The 23,022-nt window shown below is 35.6% G+C and overlaps 3 protein-coding genes across 4 annotated transcripts; 2 read left to right on the top strand and 1 right to left on the bottom strand.

Moving 5' to 3' along the window:
- Positions 1–1,413: 1,413 nt before the first annotated feature.
- LOC144571919 (cytochrome P450 81Q32-like) lies at positions 1,414–8,590 on the top strand. Its single transcript, XM_078321313.1, has 4 exons — positions 1,414–2,343; positions 2,438–2,543; positions 6,512–6,558; positions 7,833–8,590. Exons 1-4 carry the CDS (start codon positions 1,462–1,464, stop codon positions 8,445–8,447), a joined length of 1,650 nt encoding a protein of 549 aa, XP_078177439.1. The 5' UTR covers positions 1,414–1,461; the 3' UTR covers positions 8,448–8,590.
- A 3,788-nt stretch (positions 8,591–12,378) lies between these two features.
- Positions 12,379–13,096, top strand: MBF1C (multiprotein bridging factor 1C). The gene has a single exon (XM_078321253.1). The coding sequence runs from the start codon at positions 12,441–12,443 to the stop codon at positions 12,888–12,890; it is 450 nt and encodes a 149-aa protein (XP_078177379.1). The 5' UTR covers positions 12,379–12,440; the 3' UTR covers positions 12,891–13,096.
- A 1,779-nt stretch (positions 13,097–14,875) lies between these two features.
- LOC144572045 (heat shock 70 kDa protein 14-like) lies at positions 14,876–22,830 on the bottom strand. Of its 2 annotated transcripts, XM_078321441.1 has the most exons (14): positions 22,649–22,724; positions 22,439–22,471; positions 21,665–22,102; positions 21,198–21,383; positions 20,851–20,948; positions 20,077–20,527; positions 19,119–19,331; positions 18,459–18,554; positions 17,998–18,171; positions 17,169–17,363; positions 16,706–16,852; positions 16,341–16,490; positions 15,762–15,892; positions 14,876–15,291 (listed from the first exon to the last, which is right to left on the bottom strand). In XM_078321441.1, exons 3-14 carry the CDS (start codon positions 22,085–22,087, stop codon positions 15,147–15,149), a joined length of 2,409 nt encoding a protein of 802 aa, XP_078177567.1. In that variant the 5' UTR covers positions 22,088–22,102; positions 22,439–22,471; positions 22,649–22,724; the 3' UTR covers positions 14,876–15,146. The 2 variants fall into 2 exon arrangements, with proteins under 2 accessions (XP_078177567.1, XP_078177566.1); XM_078321440.1 differs by lacking the exon at positions 22,439–22,471 and having other exon boundaries at positions 22,649–22,830.
- Positions 22,831–23,022: the final 192 nt, after the last annotated feature.

Below are 23,022 nucleotides of genomic sequence, written 5' to 3'. Positions count from 1 at the left end.
AATCTAAAAACCAGAGGCTGTATCCAAACTTTCCAGAACCAATTTCGCTGCTGAGAAGTGAAAAAGAATAAAGAAGAAGAAAATTTCATATGTAGATGCATCACTCATAAGGTAGACGGATTTCAACAATTCGAATTTTTTATTTGAAGTCGATTCGATGGATTTCAGATTTAAATCGAATACACCATGGAACCTAGTGAACTTAAGAACACCCTAGTTCTTCTTTCTCTCTCTATATATATATATGTATTAAAGACAATATATATCACAAAGAAAAAATATTTCGTTATTAAAAAATATATATTATTAATTAAATAAAACAATAAAATACTATATAAATTAATTTTTTTCATAAATTATTAATTAAAAAATATATAAAAAAATTGGATAAATTAATATTATTATAAATTTTTATATAAATATAATATAAATCAATCTAATAATAATAATTTTAAATAGTTATATGTATAAATAAAAAATTATTATATATACTATGTAGTTCTTATCCATGTATCTATATACTTATAAATTTTTATATATACTATCTATCTATATTCTTACTCAATAAATTAACTTAAAAAGTTCTTATCCATGTCTATACTCGATAAATTAATGAGAAAAAAAATCTATTTTATACCTACCTTATTTGATAAGGTATAGCAAAACAAAAACAAAAAAAATTGGTATTACTTGGAAACGAGACGCTAAAGCTGTACTCCAGAAAACTTAGAGGTAGAGGGAATGAACGGGAAAGGAAGGGATCGGAGATCTGGTTACTCCGTCTACATTCTGATTTGGAGGTGACGAACTTGAAAGAGTTTATGTAGCGGATTCTTCTTTTCTCCTCCCCATTCTCCTCCACTTCTCTGATTTTTCTCTACTGGAGCAGGAGAACGATCTCGGTCAGATTCGATATGTTGGCCTTTCCTCTCCTCTCGTGGTGCTTTCCATTAATAAGCGATATTTCATTTCCACTAGAGCACAGCCTAAGAAACAAAGAAGAAAGACTTGGTACGTTTGGGTGACACAGGAATAGTTGTTATTCTTTGCGAGCTATTCTCAACACAACACGTTTTTGGTGAAAAAAAACGTTATTCTCAACAAAGGAATAGCTCGGATTAGCTGCTATTCCGTTATTCCTATAAAATATTGGATTAGCGGCTCTTCCGAACTCAAAAATAGCTGCTATTCCAAACTATTCCTTGATCTATCCAAACGCACCCAAAATACAATAGAGGTGTTTGCTTAAAAACCATTATAATGCAGAATACATCAGAAATAAGATGGGTGAAGTGGATGCAATCATTTTAGTGAAAAAAAAGTCAACACTACCATCGGAAATATTTGTTTGTTCTAATCTATTTGAATAGAATACAAATTCAACCTTCTTTTGGCTGCCTATAAAACGTCTAGTACTCCCCTAATTACAGAGAGTCATAGAAAGTATCTACATCTTTTTCCATGGATAATATTTTTTCCTTCCAGACTATCCTTCTCACTGTTGCCATTCTTTTTGTCATCAAAACCCTCTTCTCTATTATCAATAAAAACAGCAATAGGAAACTCCCACCAAGCCCGCCCGCACTGCCGGTCCTCGGCCACCTACATCTCCTAAAGCCACCTCTACACCAAGCACTCGTCGGCATATCAAATCGTTATGGCCCGGCCACCTTGCTTCGCTTTGGCTCCCGTCCAGCTCTGATCATCTCCTCTCACACCTTGGCAGAGCAGTGCTTCACAACACACGATGTGGCGTTTGCAAATCAACCCCAGTTGCCATCTGTCATGCTGCCCAACCTAATTGGCATGGCCAACTATGGTTCATACTGGCGCAACGTACGCCAGATTGCAGCAGTGGAGCTTCTCGCAAACCAAAGACTCCAAGCCTCCTCAGATTTCCGGGCCCGGGAGGTCCGAGACATGGCCCGTCAGCTCTTTCAATCTTACAACCAAACTGAAAGATCTGGCGGCTTTGGAAAGCTCCAATTGAAGAATTTCCTTTTCGAGTTAATGCTGAATGTGACCATGATGATGATAGCTGGAAGGCGGCTGTGTGGTGACAACGTAGAAAACTTAGAGGAAATGAAGCGGTACAAAGAAGCCGTGGAAGGTTGGTTTGAGCTGAGCGGAGGTGCCAATATAGAGGATTTTGTGCCCATCTTTAGAATGCTTGATTTGAAAGGGGTCTTGAAGAGGATGAGGGTGGTGACAGATGTGAATGAGATGATGGCACAGAAGTTGATCGACGAGCATAAGCATGAAGGGGCTGAGAATAGGGAGACCATGATTGCCAGAATGCTAGACCTGCAGAAAGATGTGATGGATTTATTTCTATGCAGAACCGTATTGCATATATAAACCCTAAATTGCCATAATCCTCTAGTGAACTCTAATCTGAAATTCTATATTACCTTAATCCGTAGCCATGGTCTTCCAGAGATGCACAATCACCGTTGATCACCGGAAGCCCTTAGAATTCCTAGTAATCCCTCTCAAGTCCGATGAAGAGAGCGAGAGAGGCGGCAGTGGCAACATTCTCTTCCGTACAAAGAAAAATACCCAATTCAAGTTCTAAACTGAAAATCCTCTCCTTAACCACTCTATATTAATCTATGTTTTGTAGAGAGAGTCAGATTCTGTATTATCCAACAAAAGGATACATACTCATTTTTTTTATTATTAGCCGTATATAAAGGATGATACAGACCCATTCATTTATCAATAGGTGTCTTCTCCTTTTTCTTAATCAATTAATTAATTAATTAATTAATTACTTAATTAATTAATTAATTAATCTTGTTTTCTTATTGGATCCTTAGTGGGTCTTAATTCAGAACTTGTCTTATTGGGTATTTCTTTATTTACGGAACATTGCCATATTTGATTGTGTTCCCCAGGGACCAATAGCATAATTGTATTATTACCAAACTTTATATAATTTAGACCATCACTAAATCATAAAGTTATTCATACGCATTCTACACATTAAAGGCCCCACTTCTTATGACACATATTGAACCCGATAAATAATACTTAATTTGATCACTTCATAACAGGTCTAATTTTGACAGTCTATTATTCAATATATATTTATATTACATATAAGCCCACATATGTTGTAATTCATTAAAATTAATTCCAACAATCTCCCACTTGGGCTATATGTATATCCGAATAATATATATTGATAAAACCGAATTGAGTACTCAAACTGTGCTGTCATAGCCTTTTGTGTCATCAACCAATTTCGTCCATCAATCATATTCACAAGGACTTAAGCAGTATTCGTCTCATAAATCGAAACTAAACCAACATAAATCACAGTGTAAACATAACCGAATGACATAAATCATGAAGGGGATGTGTAGTTTGGAAATTACATGCAATGTGATCCACATGTCTATCTCCAATTTGGTCACTTTATCTTAATTTGACTTTGAGGTCAATCATAAATTCAGAGTGCATAATAAACTGAATAACTGAAAGCTGAATAACTGAAGTCTGAATAACTGCATGATACATACAAATTACAGAATATCATATAAAAGTTAACTGCATGATATCTGAAAAAGTATATCATATAACACATGATACATAAAATACAAACTCCCACTAAATCTGACAATCCTCTTTAACATAGATACCCATGTGAGCGACATGCTCGTGAAACTGTTTGGGTACCAGTCCCTTAGTTAGTGGATCTGCCAGCATGGAAGTTGTACCAATATGCTCAATACTTATAAGTCCACTCTGAACTCTTTCCTTATTCGGCTCCGATCCGGTAACCGATTTCTTATCCTTATTGGGCTTCTTATGCGAACTTGTAGTTGGAGTATCTGAATTGACCTTACGTTTCTGTTTCCTTGAGTAACAAGTCGAGCTTTATATCTTTCCACATTACCTTCTGAATCTCTGTTGGTCTTAAATATCCATTTGCAACCAACAGGCTTTAGACCTTTAGGTAACGAGACGATATCCCAGACTTTGTTGTCATACATTGACTTCATTTTCTCATTTATGGCCTCGATCCATTTCTGAGAATTGACACTTTCCAAAGCCTGACGGAGACTAAGAGGATCATCCTCCATCATGCCAATGTCGAATTCATGTTCTTGAAGAAATGCAATGTAATCCTTAGATATTGCACTTCTTCTCTCTCTGGTGGACCGCCTTAAAAGCACTATTTCTTGAAGTTCTTGAGGTGGTATAGGTTCCTCTTCAACATCAACATTGTCTTGAACCGGATTCTCTTCTATTTCTAGAGGTTCATACACTGCAGGTTCATTCACAGTACGATCCTGAACCAATGAGTCTCCAGATATTTTTATTACAATCGGTACCATTGTTGGCGCCTCTTGTATAGGAGAATCCTGTTTCTCTTCAAAGACAATTTGATTTGTATTTCTCCCTTGAACCATAACATCCTCAAAGAACTTAACTGTATTTGTCTCGAAAATTGTTCTATTAGTGGAATCAGAAACTGGTCCTCTAAAACTTTCAGGAATGGTTTTTTGCATGACCCGGAGACACAAGTGATTTGACCTTCATCCACCGTGCATGTGCAGTTTGTTCCTTTTTCAGAACTAGTCGCAACAGGCATAGTAGGTTTGGCCTCCTGCAATGTTGTGTCCAGGTTAAGGCACCCAAGGATAATCTCAAGATTATCTTTCCAATCCTTGTAATTAGAACCTGTCAGCATCGGAATGCTATTGATGTCGGCTATAAGATCAGCAATTTTTATTTGCTGAAAAATATTCGCAAAGAACAAATCAAATAACCGAATAACCGTATAAAAATAAAAAATCAAAATAAGGCATATTCCATCAACTAAGTATCTTCGAACAATAAGTGCTCTTTGGAGTCAGTTATTATTCTAAGATAAATAGGTGTAGTAATCGAATATAACAGTCCATTTGATATCAATTAGTTAACCTTCCTTTGGGCCGATTAACTAATTACATCTAAAACTTAATGACTATTACCTATTCATTACCACAAGAATATCCATACAACTCTTAATTATTGTCTTTCCTTTGGGCCAGTCCAATAACCAAGCATCATATGTATATTTACTGTGTATAAATTGACAAATGATTAACGCCAGTATGAGAGCTTACTTTGGCAAGATGATACATTTATTAATCATTTTCCAAAATATATCTTAATCTGAAGCCTTCATAATGATTTAATATTATCCAAACAAAATTTATCAAAAATTTGACTTAACCGAATTATTACTCTGTTATGGTCCGGATATAGTCATTATAAATTAATCTTATGCAACGGAAATACCAATTTATTACACCTTTAGTCTGGCCGAAAATAACTTTTATGGTCTGGGCGAAAAATTTATACAAATGATTTGTATAAATTTCCGTAAATTTTCTTCTTGCCGAAAATTTACAACACTTTTTTCCTTATCAAAACAAGATTTAATTGAACTTATTAAAACAGTGACTTAATTGGATAGCGAATAAAAAAAATATATTCGGCCAATACAAAACAGAGGCGCCACAGACCATAAAACCAAAAATGACTAAATATGGATCATAAAACCAAAACAGAGTAACGTACAAGCCAAATTAAAAAACAGAGTTACGCCTCTGACTTCAAACCAGAAATTTCAAATAATTAATTTCTCAAATCTTTAACAAAATCTATTTATGCAGAAATTAATCGGTTCAACTAGAGTATGCTCTGATACCACTTGATGGATTTATTTCTATGCAGAACCGTATTGCATATATAAACCCTAAATTGTCATAATCCTCTAGTGAACCCTAATCTGAAATTCTAGATTACCTTAATCCGCAGTCATGGTCTTCCAGAGATGCACAATCACCGTTGATCACCGGAAGCCCTTAGAATTCCTAGTAATCCCTCTCAAGTCCGATGGAGAGAGCGAGAGAGGCGACAGCGGCAACATTCTCTTCCGTACAAAGAAAAATACCCGATTCAAGTTCTGAACTGAAAATCCTCTCCTTAACCACTCTATATTAATCTCTGTTTTGTAGAGAGAGAGTCAGATTCTGTATTATCCAACAAAAGGATACAGACTCATTTTTTTTTTTATTAGCCGTATATAAAGGATGATACAGACCCATTCATTTATCAATAGGTGTCTTCTCCTTTTTCTTAATCAATTAATTAATTAATTAATCTTGTTTTCTTATTGGATCCTTAGTGGGTCTTAATTCAGAACTTATCTTATTGGGTATTTCTTTATTTACGGAACATTGCCATATTTGATTGTGTTCCCCAGGGACCAATAGCATAATTGTATTATTACCAAACTTTATATAATTTAGACCATCACTAAATCATAAAGTTATTCATACGCATTCTACACATTAAAGGCCCCACTTCTTATGACACATATTGAACCCGATAAATAATACTTAATTTGATCACTTCATAACATGTCTAATTTTGACAGTCTATTATTCAATATATATTTATATTACATATAAGCCCACATATGTTGTAATTCATTAAAATTAATTCCAACAAGATGATCCTGAGAAATACAGTAATTCAGTTATCCGAAATGTTTGCATAGTAAGTCCCAAGTCTTTTTCTGTAATTTCTGAAATTGTCCATATAATCGACACTTTCCTTTACATATGAACACTCGGAGCAGGTCCTCCATAAGCATGAAAACACGTGCTATTTTACCAAATTACTTTAATTAAATTAAGTAATTACATAGAAATACTTAGTTGATTCACATTCATTAGGAAAGGATACCTATAAAATAAGGAAAAATAAATAAAATATATTAGAGAAGCATAGAGAAATTGCTATGATTGGACCCATAGTGACAAATGAATTATTTAGGTTTGGTTCGGTTCGGCGAGGTTACAATTTTGTAATTCGGAAATAATTTTGGTATAATTCGAGAATGATTCGAAATTATCCGGATCAGAGATCTCAATTTTAAAAGAGCAAAAACAAAACAAAAAAAATGTTCTGAGAAAAATTTAGGAAAAATTCATGAATAACTCATAAAATTTGGGAAAAAAATTGTAAAATTTGCGAATTTTTCCGGTTTAATTCGGTCAAAGTTCGGTCAACCGAATAATTCGGCATTCGGTTCGGTATCACCAAAAAAACGAATCATTCAGATATAATTCGCAAATCTTGTGACTATGATTGCACCCACAATGAAAAGCCAACCCTAAGCGACAGTGACATAGATATGTCAATAAGCTGACAAACTTGACCAATTGCTTGACAGGATCCGGCCAAGTCATTCGAATTATACTAATCTAGACAGAACTGAGCAACTAGTTTTTTTTTTTCTTTTCAAATTATAGTAGTCATGACTCATGAAGGATTTTTTTATGATTGCATTAATATAAAAATACAGAGTACAGAAAAGAATAAATAGACAAAAAAAGGTTCTGCATCATACTACAGGCCACATGTACGACCCAAAAATTGCAAGACCCTACCAGTAAGCAAAAAAAGCAGGCCAAAATCCAAAAACCGAAATTCCAGAACAGGCATCATTGCATCAAAGACCAAGATAACTTGAGTATCAATATAGAGCTTGTCAATTCAACAGTGTAAAAGATAATAACCAAAACCCCAACACAAACCACAAAATCATTACACTAGACGAGAAACTTCAGTTTGCTGACCATTAAAATTTACCTATCAAGAAAATGCAAATAGTAAAGTTGACCAAAATCGAAATGCATTCAATTAAAGTGCCGAAAGCACCCACTCACCTAGTAATTAGTATACAATGATGCAATAGATTGTCTCCTGTTGGAAATTTCTCATTTATGTGCTTGGTACTCAATTTGTTCATTATCCATCTTCAACAGAGCTTGTTGCTCGGAGGATCTGAAACCTCAACCACTACCTTAGCATGGGCAATGGCAAATCTACTTAACAGTCCATACATACTCAAGAAGGCAGTATCAGAAATTGATGCACATGTCGGGAATGAGAGACTCATAGAAGAATCTGACATGACCAACCTTCCTTACCTCCAGCACATTCTCAATGAGACCTTGCGGATCTACCCAATAGGACCGCTTCTCTTGCCCCATGAATCAAGCAAAGAAGTTACTATCGGCGATTACGAAATACCACCAGGAACAATGATTCTGGTAAATGTCTACCAGATTCAACGGAGCCCTGAAATCTGGGACGAACCCACAAAGTTCAAGCCTGAGAGGTTTGAGAAAGGAAATGCTGATGAGAAATGGATGATACCATTTGGCATGGGCAGGAGAAGGTGCCCAGGAGAAGCACTTGCAATGCGCAAAATGTTTCTGGTATTAGGGACCCTGATCCAGTGCTTTGACTGGGAAAGAGTCGGAGATAAGCTTGTTGATATGACGGAAGGTGCCGGCTTGACGCTTCCTATGGCCGTTCCACTGGAAGCTCTGTATCGCCCGCGCAAAGCCATGATCAAAGTTCTATCTGAATTATGAATTAAGGATATTTCAATTTTCAATTCTAATTTCATTTCCTGTCTGTAAATGAAAATCAGATTGATTCCTCTTATGTATAACAATCAGAAATGGCTCTTTGCTCTTATATATAAGCAGGTATCTGTATCATTGGGTAAGATAAATGATTATTATGAATAATTTTATCATATATGTGTTGCATATATATTACAACTACAGGATGGTATTATTAATGTGTATTTATGTTGTTGTCATGTAGGTTAGCTTCTTTCCAGTGAAGCCTATATACTTACGTTTTCTATTGAGCAATTTAAAATTAATGCCCTTGAAATGCAAGAGTTTGCTGCCTTTCAGTACATAGAGTGGCATTCTGTTCGTGTTTAGGAAAGTATTCGCATTTGGCAAGGGTAAATAGCGGTAATTTGTGAAATAAGGTAAAATTGGTCAAGCATAATTGCATGATCTGAGGGTTTACAAAATGCTAAGATGGATTAAATTGAGCATATAGATGAGGAGGGTTCAAATACATCCAAATTTTTGTGCATCCAAATGCACTCTATCTTTCAAATTCTTTTTCTCGGTTTTCAAAGTCCAAATAATCAACCGAACCGTTAGATGCGATCTATATATTAAGATGTGCTTGGAAACCAAATTTTACATTTTTTGGAATTTTTTTACTATTTATTAAACCACTTTGAAAATCGCTGATCCAATGGTCCAGAAAATGTAAAATCAGCGATTTTCAAAGTGGCTTAATAAATAATCAAAAAATTTCAAAAAATGTAAAATTTGGTCTCCAAGCACATCTTAATATATAGATCACATCTAACGGTTCGGATTGACTATTCGGACTTTGAAAACGGAGAAAAATAATTTGAAAGATAGATTGCATTTGAGTGCACAAAGATTTGAGTGCATTTGAACCCTCAACCATATAGATATAGCTGATAAAAATTATTGGGAGTATAAATTATCACCTCCAGGTATCACCTGGAAACTCAATATGAAATAACAGTACTATTTTATTGGAAAAAAACAATGGAAGTGTGGACAAAAAATAATCAATCCAAAATGGTATTACTATATACTGCTATAGAAAAGTGGTATAATATTATGTTTGACAAATCAATAATTAGGTGGTGGTATAATATTATGCTTATTCAATCAAGCTCTTCTCGTCTTAGTCGTCTACTATTTCAACCTTTTAACTAGAGAAGATTGGAAGACCACTCACATCTCTCATCCAATTTTGTTTGTTTTTGTATGTGGCCATTATTTTTTAGAATAATTATTTCTGTACCCGCGCTACAGTACCCGCATTTAGAGGAATAATGTATTATGGTCCCACTAATTATATTGTGTCCACTAATTATTATTCTTAAAAGATATTATATAGTCTCAACTAATTATTATTCTAAAATTCCAGCAGCACTCTTTCAAAGTCTCGGCACTAATTCCGCGTTAATATTTCTCTAACAAAAATAGTTTACCTCATAAAAATAAATACTTCAGTGCATAGATATAAATACTTTCAATACTTAGATATTAATACTTTCAGTATCATATGTAAAAAGAGGAGGGATCTAATTACAACATTATGGCAGTTTAGGTCCCCACAAGCAGTTATGTAAAAATTACAACATTGTTTACTATATAGATATAAATACTTGTGTTCTTTGAACTATATACTTCAAGATTTGACTATTAATATTAAAAAAAAGAGTTATAGATCTGGAACGATCGCAGTCCCCACAAGCAATTATGGCAGTTTAGGTACGGGTACGACATCAGAAATTTCAAAAAAAGGTGCAGGTACGATTATTTAAAAATAATTAATTTATCATTTACATTGTTTACTATATAGATATAAATACTTGTGTTCTTTGAACTATATACTTCAAGATTTAACTATTAATATTTTAAAATAAAGTTACAGATCTGGAACAGTTGCGGTCCCCACAAGTAATTATGGCAGTTTAGGTGCGGGTACGACATCATAAATTTCAAAAAAAAGTGCGGGTATGATTATTTAAAAATAATTAATTTATCATTTACATTATTTACTATATAGATATAAATATTTGTGTTCTTTGGACTACATACTTCAAAATTTGACTATTAATATTAAAAAAAAAGTTACAGATCTGAAGTGCAGTTATGGCAGTTTGGTCCCCACAAACAGTTATGGCAGTTTGGTCCCCACAAATAGTTATGGCAGTTTAGGTGCGGGTACTGTAGCGCAGGTACTCATATCAGCTTCCTATTTTTAAACTTTGAAATAGTGTTTTATTATTCCAGTGACTACCAATCTTTCCTATTTGGTAGCTGCTAACAACATTCTCAGAATAGGGGTTTAATGGGCGGGCGGGTACGGGTACCCCGGGTATACTCGGGACGGGTACGGGTACGTCTCGGGTACGGGTAGGACAGGTACAAGGGTATACGGGTACGGGTATGGTCGGGTATATTTTTCAAAAACCATACCCTATCCGTCCTATACCCGTACTCGTGTACCCTTGACGGGTAGGGCGGGTACGGGTTTTTTTTTTTTCTGGTTTTTTCTGGTTTTTTTGTTGGTTTTTTTTTTTTTTTTTTTTTGCTGTTTTTTTTCTGGTTTTTTTGTGGGAGGGAAAAACCGAAATTTTGAATTTTGAATTCAGATGAACAGTGGTCGGGTATCGAGTACGGGTACTCGGGTATTAGGGTACGGGTATAGTCGGGTACGGGTATGGTCGGGTAGGGTATGGTCGGGTATTGGTCCAAAAAAACGGATCCGGTCCGGTTTTTGCCCGTACCCGCGTACCCGACCCATACCCGGGCTCAGGCATGGGTACCCCGGGCGGCGGGCACGGGCGGGTATGGTCGGGTATACCCGACCCGGGTATTATTAATACTCTATCTCAGAATTAGACTACCGAACTTTCCTTAACTAATTGCCAAACAGTCCTTAATTGAAATTGCGGCCAAATCAATTCAGCAACCTCTGATTACCAAAGTATTTTAAACTGAAATTGCAGACTAATTAATTGATCTAATTGGTGAATCCAGTGCCCCTGTACTGTACACTAGGACTTCTCTTTTCTGAAAATGTTTAATAACAATCCAACTGTTTGTATAATCAAAGGGAAATCCGTCAGATCCCTGCTCACAGTTCAAGCTTTACATTGGGCCTCGCAGCAGACTCGTGGATTATGGGCTGATGTCTAATGAATCAATAATATTGGGCCCAAGTTGTGTATAATATACGCATTAACATTAATAAGTTGTATTCAATAAAAAGAACATGAATGAATTGTCAAACCAATAACAAAAAACAGTCGGTCGACCTGAGCTCTGATAAACGTGACCGCCAAGCCAGACATGCGCATTATGTCATTTTTTGTTGTTTTAACTTTTAAATATCGCTATCTGGAATCATTTACAACTTACATTTGCAGATTTGCTAAAGCAAAACGTAAGCACTAAGAAAAAGCCCAGATTCAAATTCTAAAAAACCGTGGCTTCCACGCTTCTCCCACAATAAATCCGAATTCGTATCCTCTGCATTAACTAAAAAAATATATTTTAAATTAATATATCTGGAGCATTTAATATGTTTTAAAATCCTTGTGGACAAAATTCACACTAATATTAAAGAATTTCTGAATTATAAATTATGACTAAATTAGTTATGTTTTAAATCAAACGGACGAGATAGGATTAACTGAAGAGATACTCTTTTGAATTAATGCGGACGATGCGGACTCAATAAATCCAGACCCTCCGATTACCAATCTAAAAACCAGCGGCTGTCTCTGAACTTTCCAGAACCAATTTCGGCTGCTGAGAAGAGGAAAAGAAAAAAAAGAAGAAAAATCGAATCCAAACACTAAACGAATCCCCAAGAACGTTCCAGACCTTCCAGACATCTCCATCTACTATTTATATTTCAGGATCAACTCCAATTTCCCCCACCACTTATTGACTACCATTTTAATTCATTAAATATCTAGCTCTCTTTCTCTCTCTCTGAAAATGTCAAGCGGGGGTATGGGTGGGTCTATAACCCAAGACTGGGAGCCGGTGGTGCTGCGCAAGCAAAATAAGCCTAAATCCAGTGATCTCAAAAGCTCCAAAGTGGTGAACAATGCCTTGCGTACCGGAGCACCGGTCGAGACCGTGAAGAAGGCCGAAGCTGGTACAAATAAGAAAACCAATTCAACTGCAGGTCCAGTGGTGGATGCACGCAAGCTGGATGGTACAACTGAACCAGCCGGGTTTGAGCGGGTTGGAGCAGAGGTGCGAACTGCGATCCAGAAGGCGAGGCTTGCTAAGAAGATGAGCCAGGCTGAGCTGGCGAAACAGATAAATGAGAGGGTTCAGGTGGTGCAGGAGTATGAAAACGGCAAGGCAGTGCCGAACCAGGCCGTGCTTGCCAAAATGGAAAGAGTGCTTGCGGTCAAGCTCAGAGGCAAGAACAAGTGAGGGATTGCAGAGGTGTATGCTTTCTTGGTGGGCACATACTAAGCAGGGGATTAGAGATGCATGTGTGATGAAATGCGGGTTGTGTTTGCTTATGGATTTTAGGCGTTTGGGTGGTTTGGGTTTTTTTTTAGAAGATGGTGTTTGTTAATATGTTCTGTAAATTGCTTGCTTTTGTTTAAATTTTAATGAATAGATTCTGATCTGAAGTGTGTTGTTCCTTTGAATCTTCTGTATGGGCTCTACTCCCTGTTAGACTATTTCTTGAACTCCCTTTTTTTTTTCTTTTTTTTTTCTTTTTTTGCATTCAATTTCTTTAACTCTTGATATGGAATCATTAAACATAGAAATTGTGGAAGTCTCTTGTTATGGATGTCATGTAAAGCCTAAAGGTGATGTTTGGTTGTAAAGTTATTTTGAATTAAATTGTTTATTTTAGGTGAAGGTAGATTAAAATAATTATATTTAATTAGAGTTTTGTAGAATAAATTATTGAAGAGAGAAAATTGTAACATGATATAATTTATAGATAAAGTTAGAGTAGAAAGAGTGTTTTTAAGTTGATAAGTTTATAAAGTTAGTAGAATTAGAGTGTAATAAAAGTTCTTTTGTGAATCTAATTCTAAAATTTATTGACTTTAAATAACGAATTTAAATTATTGAAATCTTCTATATATATTTATATGTGAAAGTTTTAAATTTTCAATTTAATTTAGTATCAAGTGATCAAAATCTAAAAAGGTCTATAAATTAATATTAATATATTTATTTTTTGAATGTTTTTTTATCATTTAATTTTGCACAAAATTAATTTAGAATTTTTGATATCTTATGTTTTTTGACTATTTAATTTTGTATGTAGATTTATCACTTATGAAATAGAAATAGAAGGATTTTAATGGTTTAGATTTATTAATTGAAATCAATTTTAAAAATTTTAAAATTTAGTTCACAAAGGACTTGATAAGCTTAAGAACACTAATTCTATTATTCCACCTAAAGAAGTGGAGTAACTTATTTCCGAATTAATTCAAATTTTATTGTATTTTATCTTTTATTTGACTTTTTAAAAGTAGTATAAAATATTTAATCCAACATTTTAAAGAGAAAGAATTTCCTTGTCCGCGTGGTTGTCTTTTTCGTTATTCGTGGTGTGATTTTTGAGATATAAATTGAGCATTTGAGCTGGGATTCCTGGGAAAGGATACTTTGCATTTAGTTTCAATGGTAGGAAACTAAGAATGGCATTGCATGGAGGCATGGAGCCATGGAACAAAGCGTGTGAGTAAATATCAGTAGCTGGATTATCGAAGTTTTGTTTCGGCATTCTATTTGTAATTAAAATGGGATTTGTTATGAGAGGATACTGTTCATGTCTAATAATCAGCCGCGTGGTATATATCAGGGCTTAATGGGATGTGACTTGCACAAATTATAAAGTTGTGTTTCCTGCTTTTTAATTGTGAATTTTTTTTTTGTAATAAAATGGCAAATAGCTTTGCTTTGCCTTGCGACAATTAAGAAGAGAAATGTTTAAAAAAAAAAAAATTAAGAAGCGAAGCGACAAGCCAACGGTTGCAGTTCAGACAAAAATTTCTTCCCTGACGGAAGTCTACACAGCAATTGATCTGCGACTGGACATAGCAAAGTCTACAATAGCAGGCGTTTCGCGGAACTGACACACTTGCAAACTATGCATCCATGATGAATTCATAACACTACGGTAATTCAAATTTTGAGTTTAGATTCGGACTCTCCGATCTTTTTTGCCATGAATATTACTGTCTGATCTGTTTTAACACGGTTATTTGCATTCCACTTCAGGCTAGATTGATCAGATGATCAGACCGTCCGGATTCGAACTCAATTTGACTCTGAAGATCCGAACTCCATCCACAAGCCTGGAGGTTGCATCCAACTGACACATTTGAAAACTATGCCAGAAAAATCAAGTTTCACTCACTACTAACCTTACTTTCCTCACTGAATTGGGCATGTACCTGAATTATCAATAATCAAAATCAGAAATTTACATGCATCCACACCATTACAAATAAATCGTGAGGCTCTCATTCTCTCCCAAAAAGAAAGATAAAGGGTACTTTATAAACTGCTGAAACAAAATTTTTGATGTGCAGTTTTCCAGAATGAAAAAACAAAAGGATAGCATTCACCAAATGTACCACAAAATTTCATCCAATCATACTATAACAAGTTTTTGAAAGATTGTTAAATGAGAAACCCATCTTCTAACAGAAATTAAGATGTCGGGGTTGCTGATTCCTCAGGATTTTCTGTGGCCATCGGCTCTTTGTGCTCAGCCTGCTCAGGTTGTTTCTCTGTAGGTGGTGGTGTTTGTGGCTTTGGTGTAGGTTTTGGCTTTGTCATTATTGGTTTACAAAACCTGTTGAATTAAATTAGTAACCAACATCACACAAACAGCTGTTATCATTAGGACTTAGCCTGTGCTAATAAATAAAGAAAATGACAGGGTTTACCTAAATATTTAAATAATATACATTTATTTTTAAGAATTTAGGGTAAACAACTTTTGTGTTTTAATGAGAACTTCCTGTTTCAGTGTATGCTTCATTGCAGTTTGAAAGATTAAGGCACTGGTTTTTTGCTTTAGAAAAAGGACCTACCAAAAAACATAATAGACTTGATAAATTTCTTCTTGTGAATTTTATTTGATAAAATTTTATGTTCATTTCTTTTGAATTGTTCTGATTTTTTTTAATGCTAACGTGTGATAGATTACACTATTGCAGAATCATAGATTGGTAAACTTCACCTATACCAAATTTACAACTATCAGTTACTGGTCTTATTTCAAATTTTGTTTATTCATTCATGTATTATTATTTATGTGACCTGTCAAGAGCCTCAGCCTTCTTTCTGACATCAGCGGAGAAGAGAATTGGAGTGGCATGCTTTGGAAGTGAATCCTGGTGATGCATCATCTCTCTTAGCCAATGCTCTGCCTCAGTGCATTCTTTCATAACCTTTTGATGTTCACAAATACTTCATATTTAAGATCAGTGGTAAAAAAAACGAACTGCATAAGATTGGTTCATGATTGTGAGGGTGAAACAGTCAAAGTGTAGTCAGGTTAAGTCAGACAGAATATTAGTCCAGCACAGAGCTGAACATTTTCTTTAGTGTATCATCTATTTTTCTTGTTTGCTATTTTTTGACACTTTTGCACTGAATATAGGTCACAATTCATGAGCGCAAACAAAAATTGGGGCCATTTACCAAGTAATAGTGCAAATTTAGGCCTGGCATGGATGGCATGATTGAACCAACCCATTCAGATCAACCCAAAATGATTTTGCTAGAAATACGCTCAAGTTCCCAAGCTTTATCCAATTTAGACGAGGATCACAACTTCTTGACCCAACAATATGCTCACAACTTTATTGTGGTAGCATAACCCAAACAGAGTAATACCTTTTGTTTCTCTGCCTGGTCAATGTGGTCAAACCGAGGATCGGTAGACATTGCAGCATTTCTGAAACTACTGATGCAGTAAACCAGCTGCTGGACTGCGGGCCCTCTCCCTAACCACTCTCTGTGCCGCTCCTCTATTGGGTCACCTCTCTACATTTGAAACCAAAGTAAAGATAAACTGGCTTAACTGAAAAAAATAGAATATTTTCTTTTACATGTATAAAACACCAGTTTTTTATCTCCAAACTGTCAAAACCTATTGCGTAAACATCTGTACTGGCTAAGACAATTGCCTAATATCGAACATTAGTTAATAGGACAAAAATTAATAGCAAGCAATACATAGAAAGAAATAAGCAAACTACCTTCTTGAGTTCATCTAGCTTGGAGATGTAAACCCCTTTGGTTTCGTCCTCCCCATCTTCATACAACCAATCCTCTGTTTCTTGGAGCTTTGCCACAATTTCCTCTCTTTCTTTGTCCACCACAAATTCTCGGTACTTGTCAGAGAGCTATAACAAGGTCAAATTTTAATGAGATTTCAAATTTGTTTGAATAAGGCCGAATTGAAGCATATACTCTTGAGGTCAATCGTTGCAATATTTGTTTGAACAAGGCCCAATTTTATTGAGTTTATGGAACTATCATCTTGGTCTTTCTTATTTCCTTTTGTGGCTTTATCAAATGATTTATAGATCAAATTCTACTAATGCCACAACACACTTTTTGCAATTTTGGAAATGCATGCTACCAAAAAACATTTGTCAAAAAATTTTGTCTTAAGCACAATTTTATTAAACAAAAAGAAATCAAAATTATAACACATGCCTTGTTGCGAATGTCATAAATGTACGCTTCAACAGTATTCTTTTTCTCTTTTGTTTCTTCTACTATTCTGTCTTGCAGCGCCATTTCAAGCTCCTGTTCTGTTGCCTTTTGTAGATCCCCGACAGTCATTCCCCCATGAACCAGTTCAGAGACTGGTACCGTGGTCTTCTTCACTTTTGTCTTGGAAGTCACAACCTGCATTGAAATTTGCAAATTCAAAACATGGATGACATCAAATTTAAAGATTATATTAAAAATTTGGGTCCCCGTAAAGAATTACCAACCCTAAACCACAATAGCTATTGAAACAGTACATAGTATATACCAACATATTATAGTATACCAGTTGATAAACCTGTGACCATTTTTTTATATTTATGTAGTTTCCAACTATAACTTAGTCATTCCCTCATATTCAATATCTCTGTTTTCAAAGTTCCAAACTGTTTATCCGAACCGCTCAACATTCTATCCCATATTAAAATATGTTTGGAGACCAAATTTTATATTTTTTTGGAAACTTTTTCCTATTTTTTTAGGTAGGTACAAAATCACTGTTTTTGAATGGTCCAGAAACAGTGATTTTGTACCCATCTTAAAAATAGTAAAAAAATCCAAAAAATATAAAATTTGGTCTCCAAGCAAATTTTAATATGGAGATCATGTTGAGCGGTTCGGATCGAGGCATTTGAACCCTTCTCTTTATATGTATGTCATTTTATCGAGTCATTATACTTTTGTAGAGATGTCATATTGAAATAAGGAACCAGCTGGTACAACACACAGAATAAAAGACACGTATCTAGGAATTACCAAAGAGCAAATTTACCTTATCAGTTTCCATCGGCTCTGTAGGTGTCCCACTTTGAGAGCCAGAAGAGCTCAAATTGTTTGGTACCTCATCAGTATCCATTGCACTTGAATTGTTTGGTACCTCATCAGCATCCATATTTGCTGTTACCTCCTGCTCAGCTGAGAGTTCAGCTACAATTTCTTCTATGAGCTGCAAAGAGACAAATCAAAGGCAAATTGAACAATAGGTATTACCGTTTTATTGAGAGCAGCAATATTTATACCGTATAAGTTAGGTCAACTAGTGTAAATAAAGGAATCAAATTGTTCGTGTTGAGGCCTTAATGACCTGTTGGATTAATAATTAAATTGGGGTTTCATGTGAAAGTAAACAAAATTTCTAATTAATAGACAGCACTAAACCATAAAGATGCCAAACTAGTCTGAGTTCAGTAACCTCATGTTTTGGTATCAGCTGATGTAGGTATAGTTGCTTACAGTTGCTGAATCGATAGAAACAATTCCATGGAGATTCAAGTGGGCCCTGATTTGCAGTTTAGCCTTTTCACCGTTGCTGGTTTGGAATGGGCCAATCTATCAAAGTATTAAAATATGAAAACAAATTGTTAAGTAATAAAGTAATGCGCACTATGTTCTTGTTGTACATGTGTTAATTTTAAGTGCAGAAGTTGGATGTGACATTAAAGAAAAAAAAAAACTGTCAACAACATACACAAATTCCAAAAAGTTCCATCAAAAAAGGAAAACAACAATTTTATGAAATTGAAAAAGGGCGCTGCCAACTCTCACTACCTCCTAAGAATTACAAAACAAAAATACAATTTTCCAAGTTTGACATTATTATGCCCACTGCTGAATATTTAGCAGATTTAAAACCCAAATTCACCTTTATTTCCTCTACTCTTCAACAAAAGAGAAGTAAATTTAGCTCTTCTTTTGATTATTTGACTGCTTAATAAGAAAATCTAACTCTTCAAATGATAGGGATTGTCTTTTCAACATTTTAAAGAGTTCAAGGACAACCTAATAATATACCAAGGTAAAAGAATTAAAATAACGAATTTCACAAAGGTGAACTTTATAGGAACTAACAGAATCTAATAAATTTACTGACTACACAAAACTGGTAATATTTACCGTGTAAGTGCAGATCTTAGTAGACTCTTCAGCATACACAGCATCAACGGCAAAAGTGCCAGATCTGAACAGTGTCAGAACCTTGGTGCATGGAATCACATTTCCTTTTGGAAATAGGATAGCAGATTGTTGGCTTTCGGTTCCACCATTTTCAGAATCAGGGACTAGCCCCTTCCACGTCAGATTAATTGAGAAAGGAAAGCTTTCATTAACCTAAAAAGGTAGAAGACACAAAAATTAAAGATAAACAAAGAGGAGCAAGCAGAAATGTTCCGAGGATGTGTTTGGTGGTTTCTTGTTACTTCTCTTGTGATAGTCTACCAAACAAATATGTGTGCCAATAACCATTGAAGAATTTGCAAGATTGCTGATGAAAAGGGCAGTAACATGTCTTTTTTCCCAGAAAAAAAAAAAATAGACTTCAAATGACATTTGAAACATCCTAATGATGCAAATCTAATATATATTTTCTACTGTCATGCAAGTAACAGTTGCATGAACACATACAAAATAAAAAAGAAAGATTTTGAAATAAAACCTACATTTATAAATAAATAATTAACAAGCATCTTGCAGAAGACACTCAGTTATTATCATTTTGTAAATTACACCCTCACATTTCTACTATTTGCAACTAACACCAAACATGCTTTGAGGTGTAGCATATAGCAGCACCCAACAGAGATTTTTACCATTAAAAATGGTGTACTTCATTAACCTTGACAATAATGCCCCTACCTCTACCTATTGTTTTTGTCCTGATATCACTTTTAGACTAAAATAACAGAGAAAAGCCAATTTAGTGCTGTCAAGATCTGCTTGACATGACTCTGGTTTTAGTGGGGTGTAAACCATTAAAAGTTTCTGACTTTGAGACTACAGAAAAGTATTTGATAAAAAAATATAATTTAAAAAAAGAAAAAAATAGCAAGGCACAGTTATGTGATCCAATTACAACCTGAAAGTCGCGAACTTTAAATGTGGGGCTAAGCATGGCACACTGCAGAGCACAACCCCTAGCGACACACTCGCTAGCATTCATGGTACGTCTGGCTTCCTTCCCAAAAAAATCTGTCAAAATTTTTATGATTGCAGGGATCCGTGACCCAGACCCCACCACCTCCAGAAAGTGAATCTCTTCCTGTGTCAAACCAGCCTCAGCAACTGCTTTTTTCAATGGTTCTAAGATCCTATCCAAGATCGGTGCACTAAGGCTCTCGAACTCATCTCTCTTCATGAACCCTTTTACATCCTTGTCATCCATGAGGCACTCGATGGCAATCGGTGCCTCAGAATTTGCACTCAGCATCTTCTTCAATTTCTCACAGGCTGTGCGCAGCCTGACAGACGCACGTGCATTTTCCAGCACATCAATTTTGTATTCCGACTTGAACTTGGATGCAAAATGTCTGAAAATTGGTGTAGCAAATATTTTACAGATGTGTTTGATTAGCAAGTTCAGTTCAGGGGCTCAAGGCCTGAAATGAATAGTTGTTGCTCTTATTTAATTATGGTGAATAAAGGCCAGAACTTACAACTCATAATAAAAGTCACAATCAATTTATTTCACATCTTTATTGGTTTACAACATGAATTAACCAGGTTTTATGGACCTGGTAGGTAGAGGGTAGACTCATGGAGAGTTTCTTCACTATCTAGTGGGTCTGGTGAAAGCTTTATAGCGAAACGTTACGAAGCTAACATGAATCCAGCCATATATATTGAAACTTACCTGAAAAGAACCTCATCGAAGTCTCTCCCGCCAAGTGATGCATCATAGGAGTGAGACAAGATTTTTAACTGACCCTTTTTGAAGGCCGCAATGCAGACCTGTATTAAGAGTTAAGAATATAATAAATCAGCTATACCAATCAGCCAATGTTCATGCAATAATTGGGACAAAAGCATGCTATTTCAGCAGGCTGGTTATCTTCCTCCTATTAAACTTGTACTACATTCAGTGTTCATACATGAACAGTCAAATCTCAAGAAGATAACAGTGTCAAAAGTGAAAAAAGAAAATACAAGAATTCTTTTTTTATCAGCTCAAACACAATAATCAACCGACTATTAAATAACCTGCATGCTGGTGTGACCAATATCAACAAAGGCAACACTGGTAGGGTCAGTCTCAGATAAATCAGTTTTATAGATGCCATATGCCAAGGCTGTAGCAGTTGTCTCATGGAAGAGGCGAAGCGGGCGCACACCTACTATTGCAGCTGCATCCAAGACTGCTCTTCTTTGTAGATCCGTGAAATATACCTGTGATGCCCAAAGAGAATCTTATATTAGATAATGGTGCTTTGGCATCATTAAACCTGACAACAGTAGGTGCATTATAGTTACAATTCAGGCCAACATATACTGATCCAAAGCTGTATTTTGCACATGAAGCTCGGTTGCAGTTGGAGGTGCCACAAAAAATGGCCCTTGCAGAGGGGAGTGTTGATTATATATGGGCACAGGCAACGTTGATTTCCAGGACATGAAGTCATCATGATAGGTTGCATAAAACCACTAAACAAATTAATTTCGCACTGTACCGGTATCCCAATGCAGCAATCGACCACAGCTGTCTTCATATTCTTCTCTGCAAGGCCCTTCACATTTGACAAAACCATGGCAAACAGTTGTGTGGGTGTGAACCTCCTCTCTTCCCCTAGGTAATTAACATGCACCAAGGGGAAACCGTCAGCCCCCTCAGTGACCTTAAAAGGGAGGGTCTGGAGGTCTGCCTGGAGCTGGGGATCTGCAAACTTACGGCCCAAAAGACGCTTTAGTTGGGAAACTGAGTTTCTGGGATTAGTCGATGAGGCAGCACCAACATACCGCTGCTTCTCCATGAAGGAGATTACAGCAGGTGTCTCACGCTTTGATTCATCGTTCAAGATCACGTCAATGCCACGCTGCCGTGCAACTGCAACTGTGCATGTGTCATTGCCCACGTCAAATCCCACCACACTCATTGTTGAAACTTATGCCTGAGAAGTTTCTAGAACAGGTTATTAACTTGTGGAAAGATTGATTATTGCTCTAAGAATGATAAATTTTAAGGAAAAGGAAAAAAGAATAACAGCTTTCAAGTCATGTAAAGAAAATTTTCGTTCTGCCCTAGGTGCCCTTTACCAAATCAGTATTGCTTGAAATAGTTCTAGTTCCTAAAAGTTTTTCAATTGATTTAGTTTGTACCAATTAATCCTTAAATTAACATAATATTGGTTCTACCCTTACCAAATCAGTATTGCTTAAGCTTAGATATTTGCCAAAGAGATCAAAATAATTGCATCAAATTTACACAGTCTAATGTAAATATTTACCAAATCAGGATTTGTCTCGTAATTACACAATGCCTGCATTGACAGAGTTACAATATATTTCGAAACATTAGGTCTTAAGCATATAAAAGGTATGACGAAGAAGTAAATGATTCAGCAGGATCCACTGAAAGGGAAGCAAATTATTTTCACAGAATGGACAGATCAAAATAACAGAAGGTAATACAAACAGTAAAGAGAAAACCTCCGTACCGTTTTCTCAGATCGATGCAAGAAGCGATGCAGATCTTAGAAAAAGAGGTCAGCGGCGATTGTTCTACCAGGGCCGGCTAAAACCTTCGTGGATTTTCCCTCTCTCTAAATATCTCTCTCTCGTCTTTCGTTTAAACTTTAAAGATTTACTCGGAGGCGCCAGCTGGAGTAACTAACGGTTCGGATGTCGGATATGATGCGAGCTGGTCCAATGTTGACAATCGTTGGACGGGTGATTTTGGGGTAAATATTTTAACAGAGTAGTTTTGGATTAATGCAGCGCACGCGCCATATGCAGTGCTTTTTTATTCTATAGAACGTGCGCTGCATGAAGTTAAAAATACTCTGTTAACTCTTTACCCTGATTTTGTTCT

The sequence above is a fragment of the Carex rostrata genome, chromosome 19 (genome assembly GCF_964058835.1).
Source record: "Carex rostrata chromosome 19, lpCarRost1.2, whole genome shotgun sequence".
In the NCBI taxonomy this organism is placed as follows: Eukaryota; Viridiplantae; Streptophyta; class Magnoliopsida; order Poales; family Cyperaceae; genus Carex; species Carex rostrata.
This window is presented reverse-complemented; position numbering and strand designations above follow the sequence as displayed.

Bases quoted from the DNA above. Each gene is read 5' to 3' on its own strand.
- MBF1C (XM_078321253.1), top strand. From the start codon at position 12,441: ATGTCAAGCGGGGGTATGGGTGGGTCTATAACCCAAGACTGGGAGCCG.
- LOC144571919 (XM_078321313.1), top strand. From the start codon at position 1,462: ATGGATAATATTTTTTCCTTCCAGACTATCCTTCTCACTGTTGCCATT. The intron at 2,544-6,511 runs GTACAAAGAAAA...AATTCCAACAAG, and splicing joins CAGTGGCAACATTCTCTTCC to ATGATCCTGAGAAATACAGT. The intron at 6,559-7,832 runs GTAAGTCCCAAG...CATCTTCAACAG, and splicing joins TTATCCGAAATGTTTGCATA to AGCTTGTTGCTCGGAGGATC.
- LOC144572045 (XM_078321440.1), bottom strand. From the start codon at position 22,087: ATGAGTGTGGTGGGATTTGACGTGGGCAATGACACATGCACAGTTGCA. The intron at 20,949-21,197 runs GTTATTTAATAG...CTCTTAATACAG, and splicing joins TTGGTCACACCAGCATGCAG to GTCTGCATTGCGGCCTTCAA. The intron at 15,893-16,340 runs GTATTACTCTGT...GAACATCAAAAG, and splicing joins ACCAGGCAGAGAAACAAAAG to GTTATGAAAGAATGCACTGA.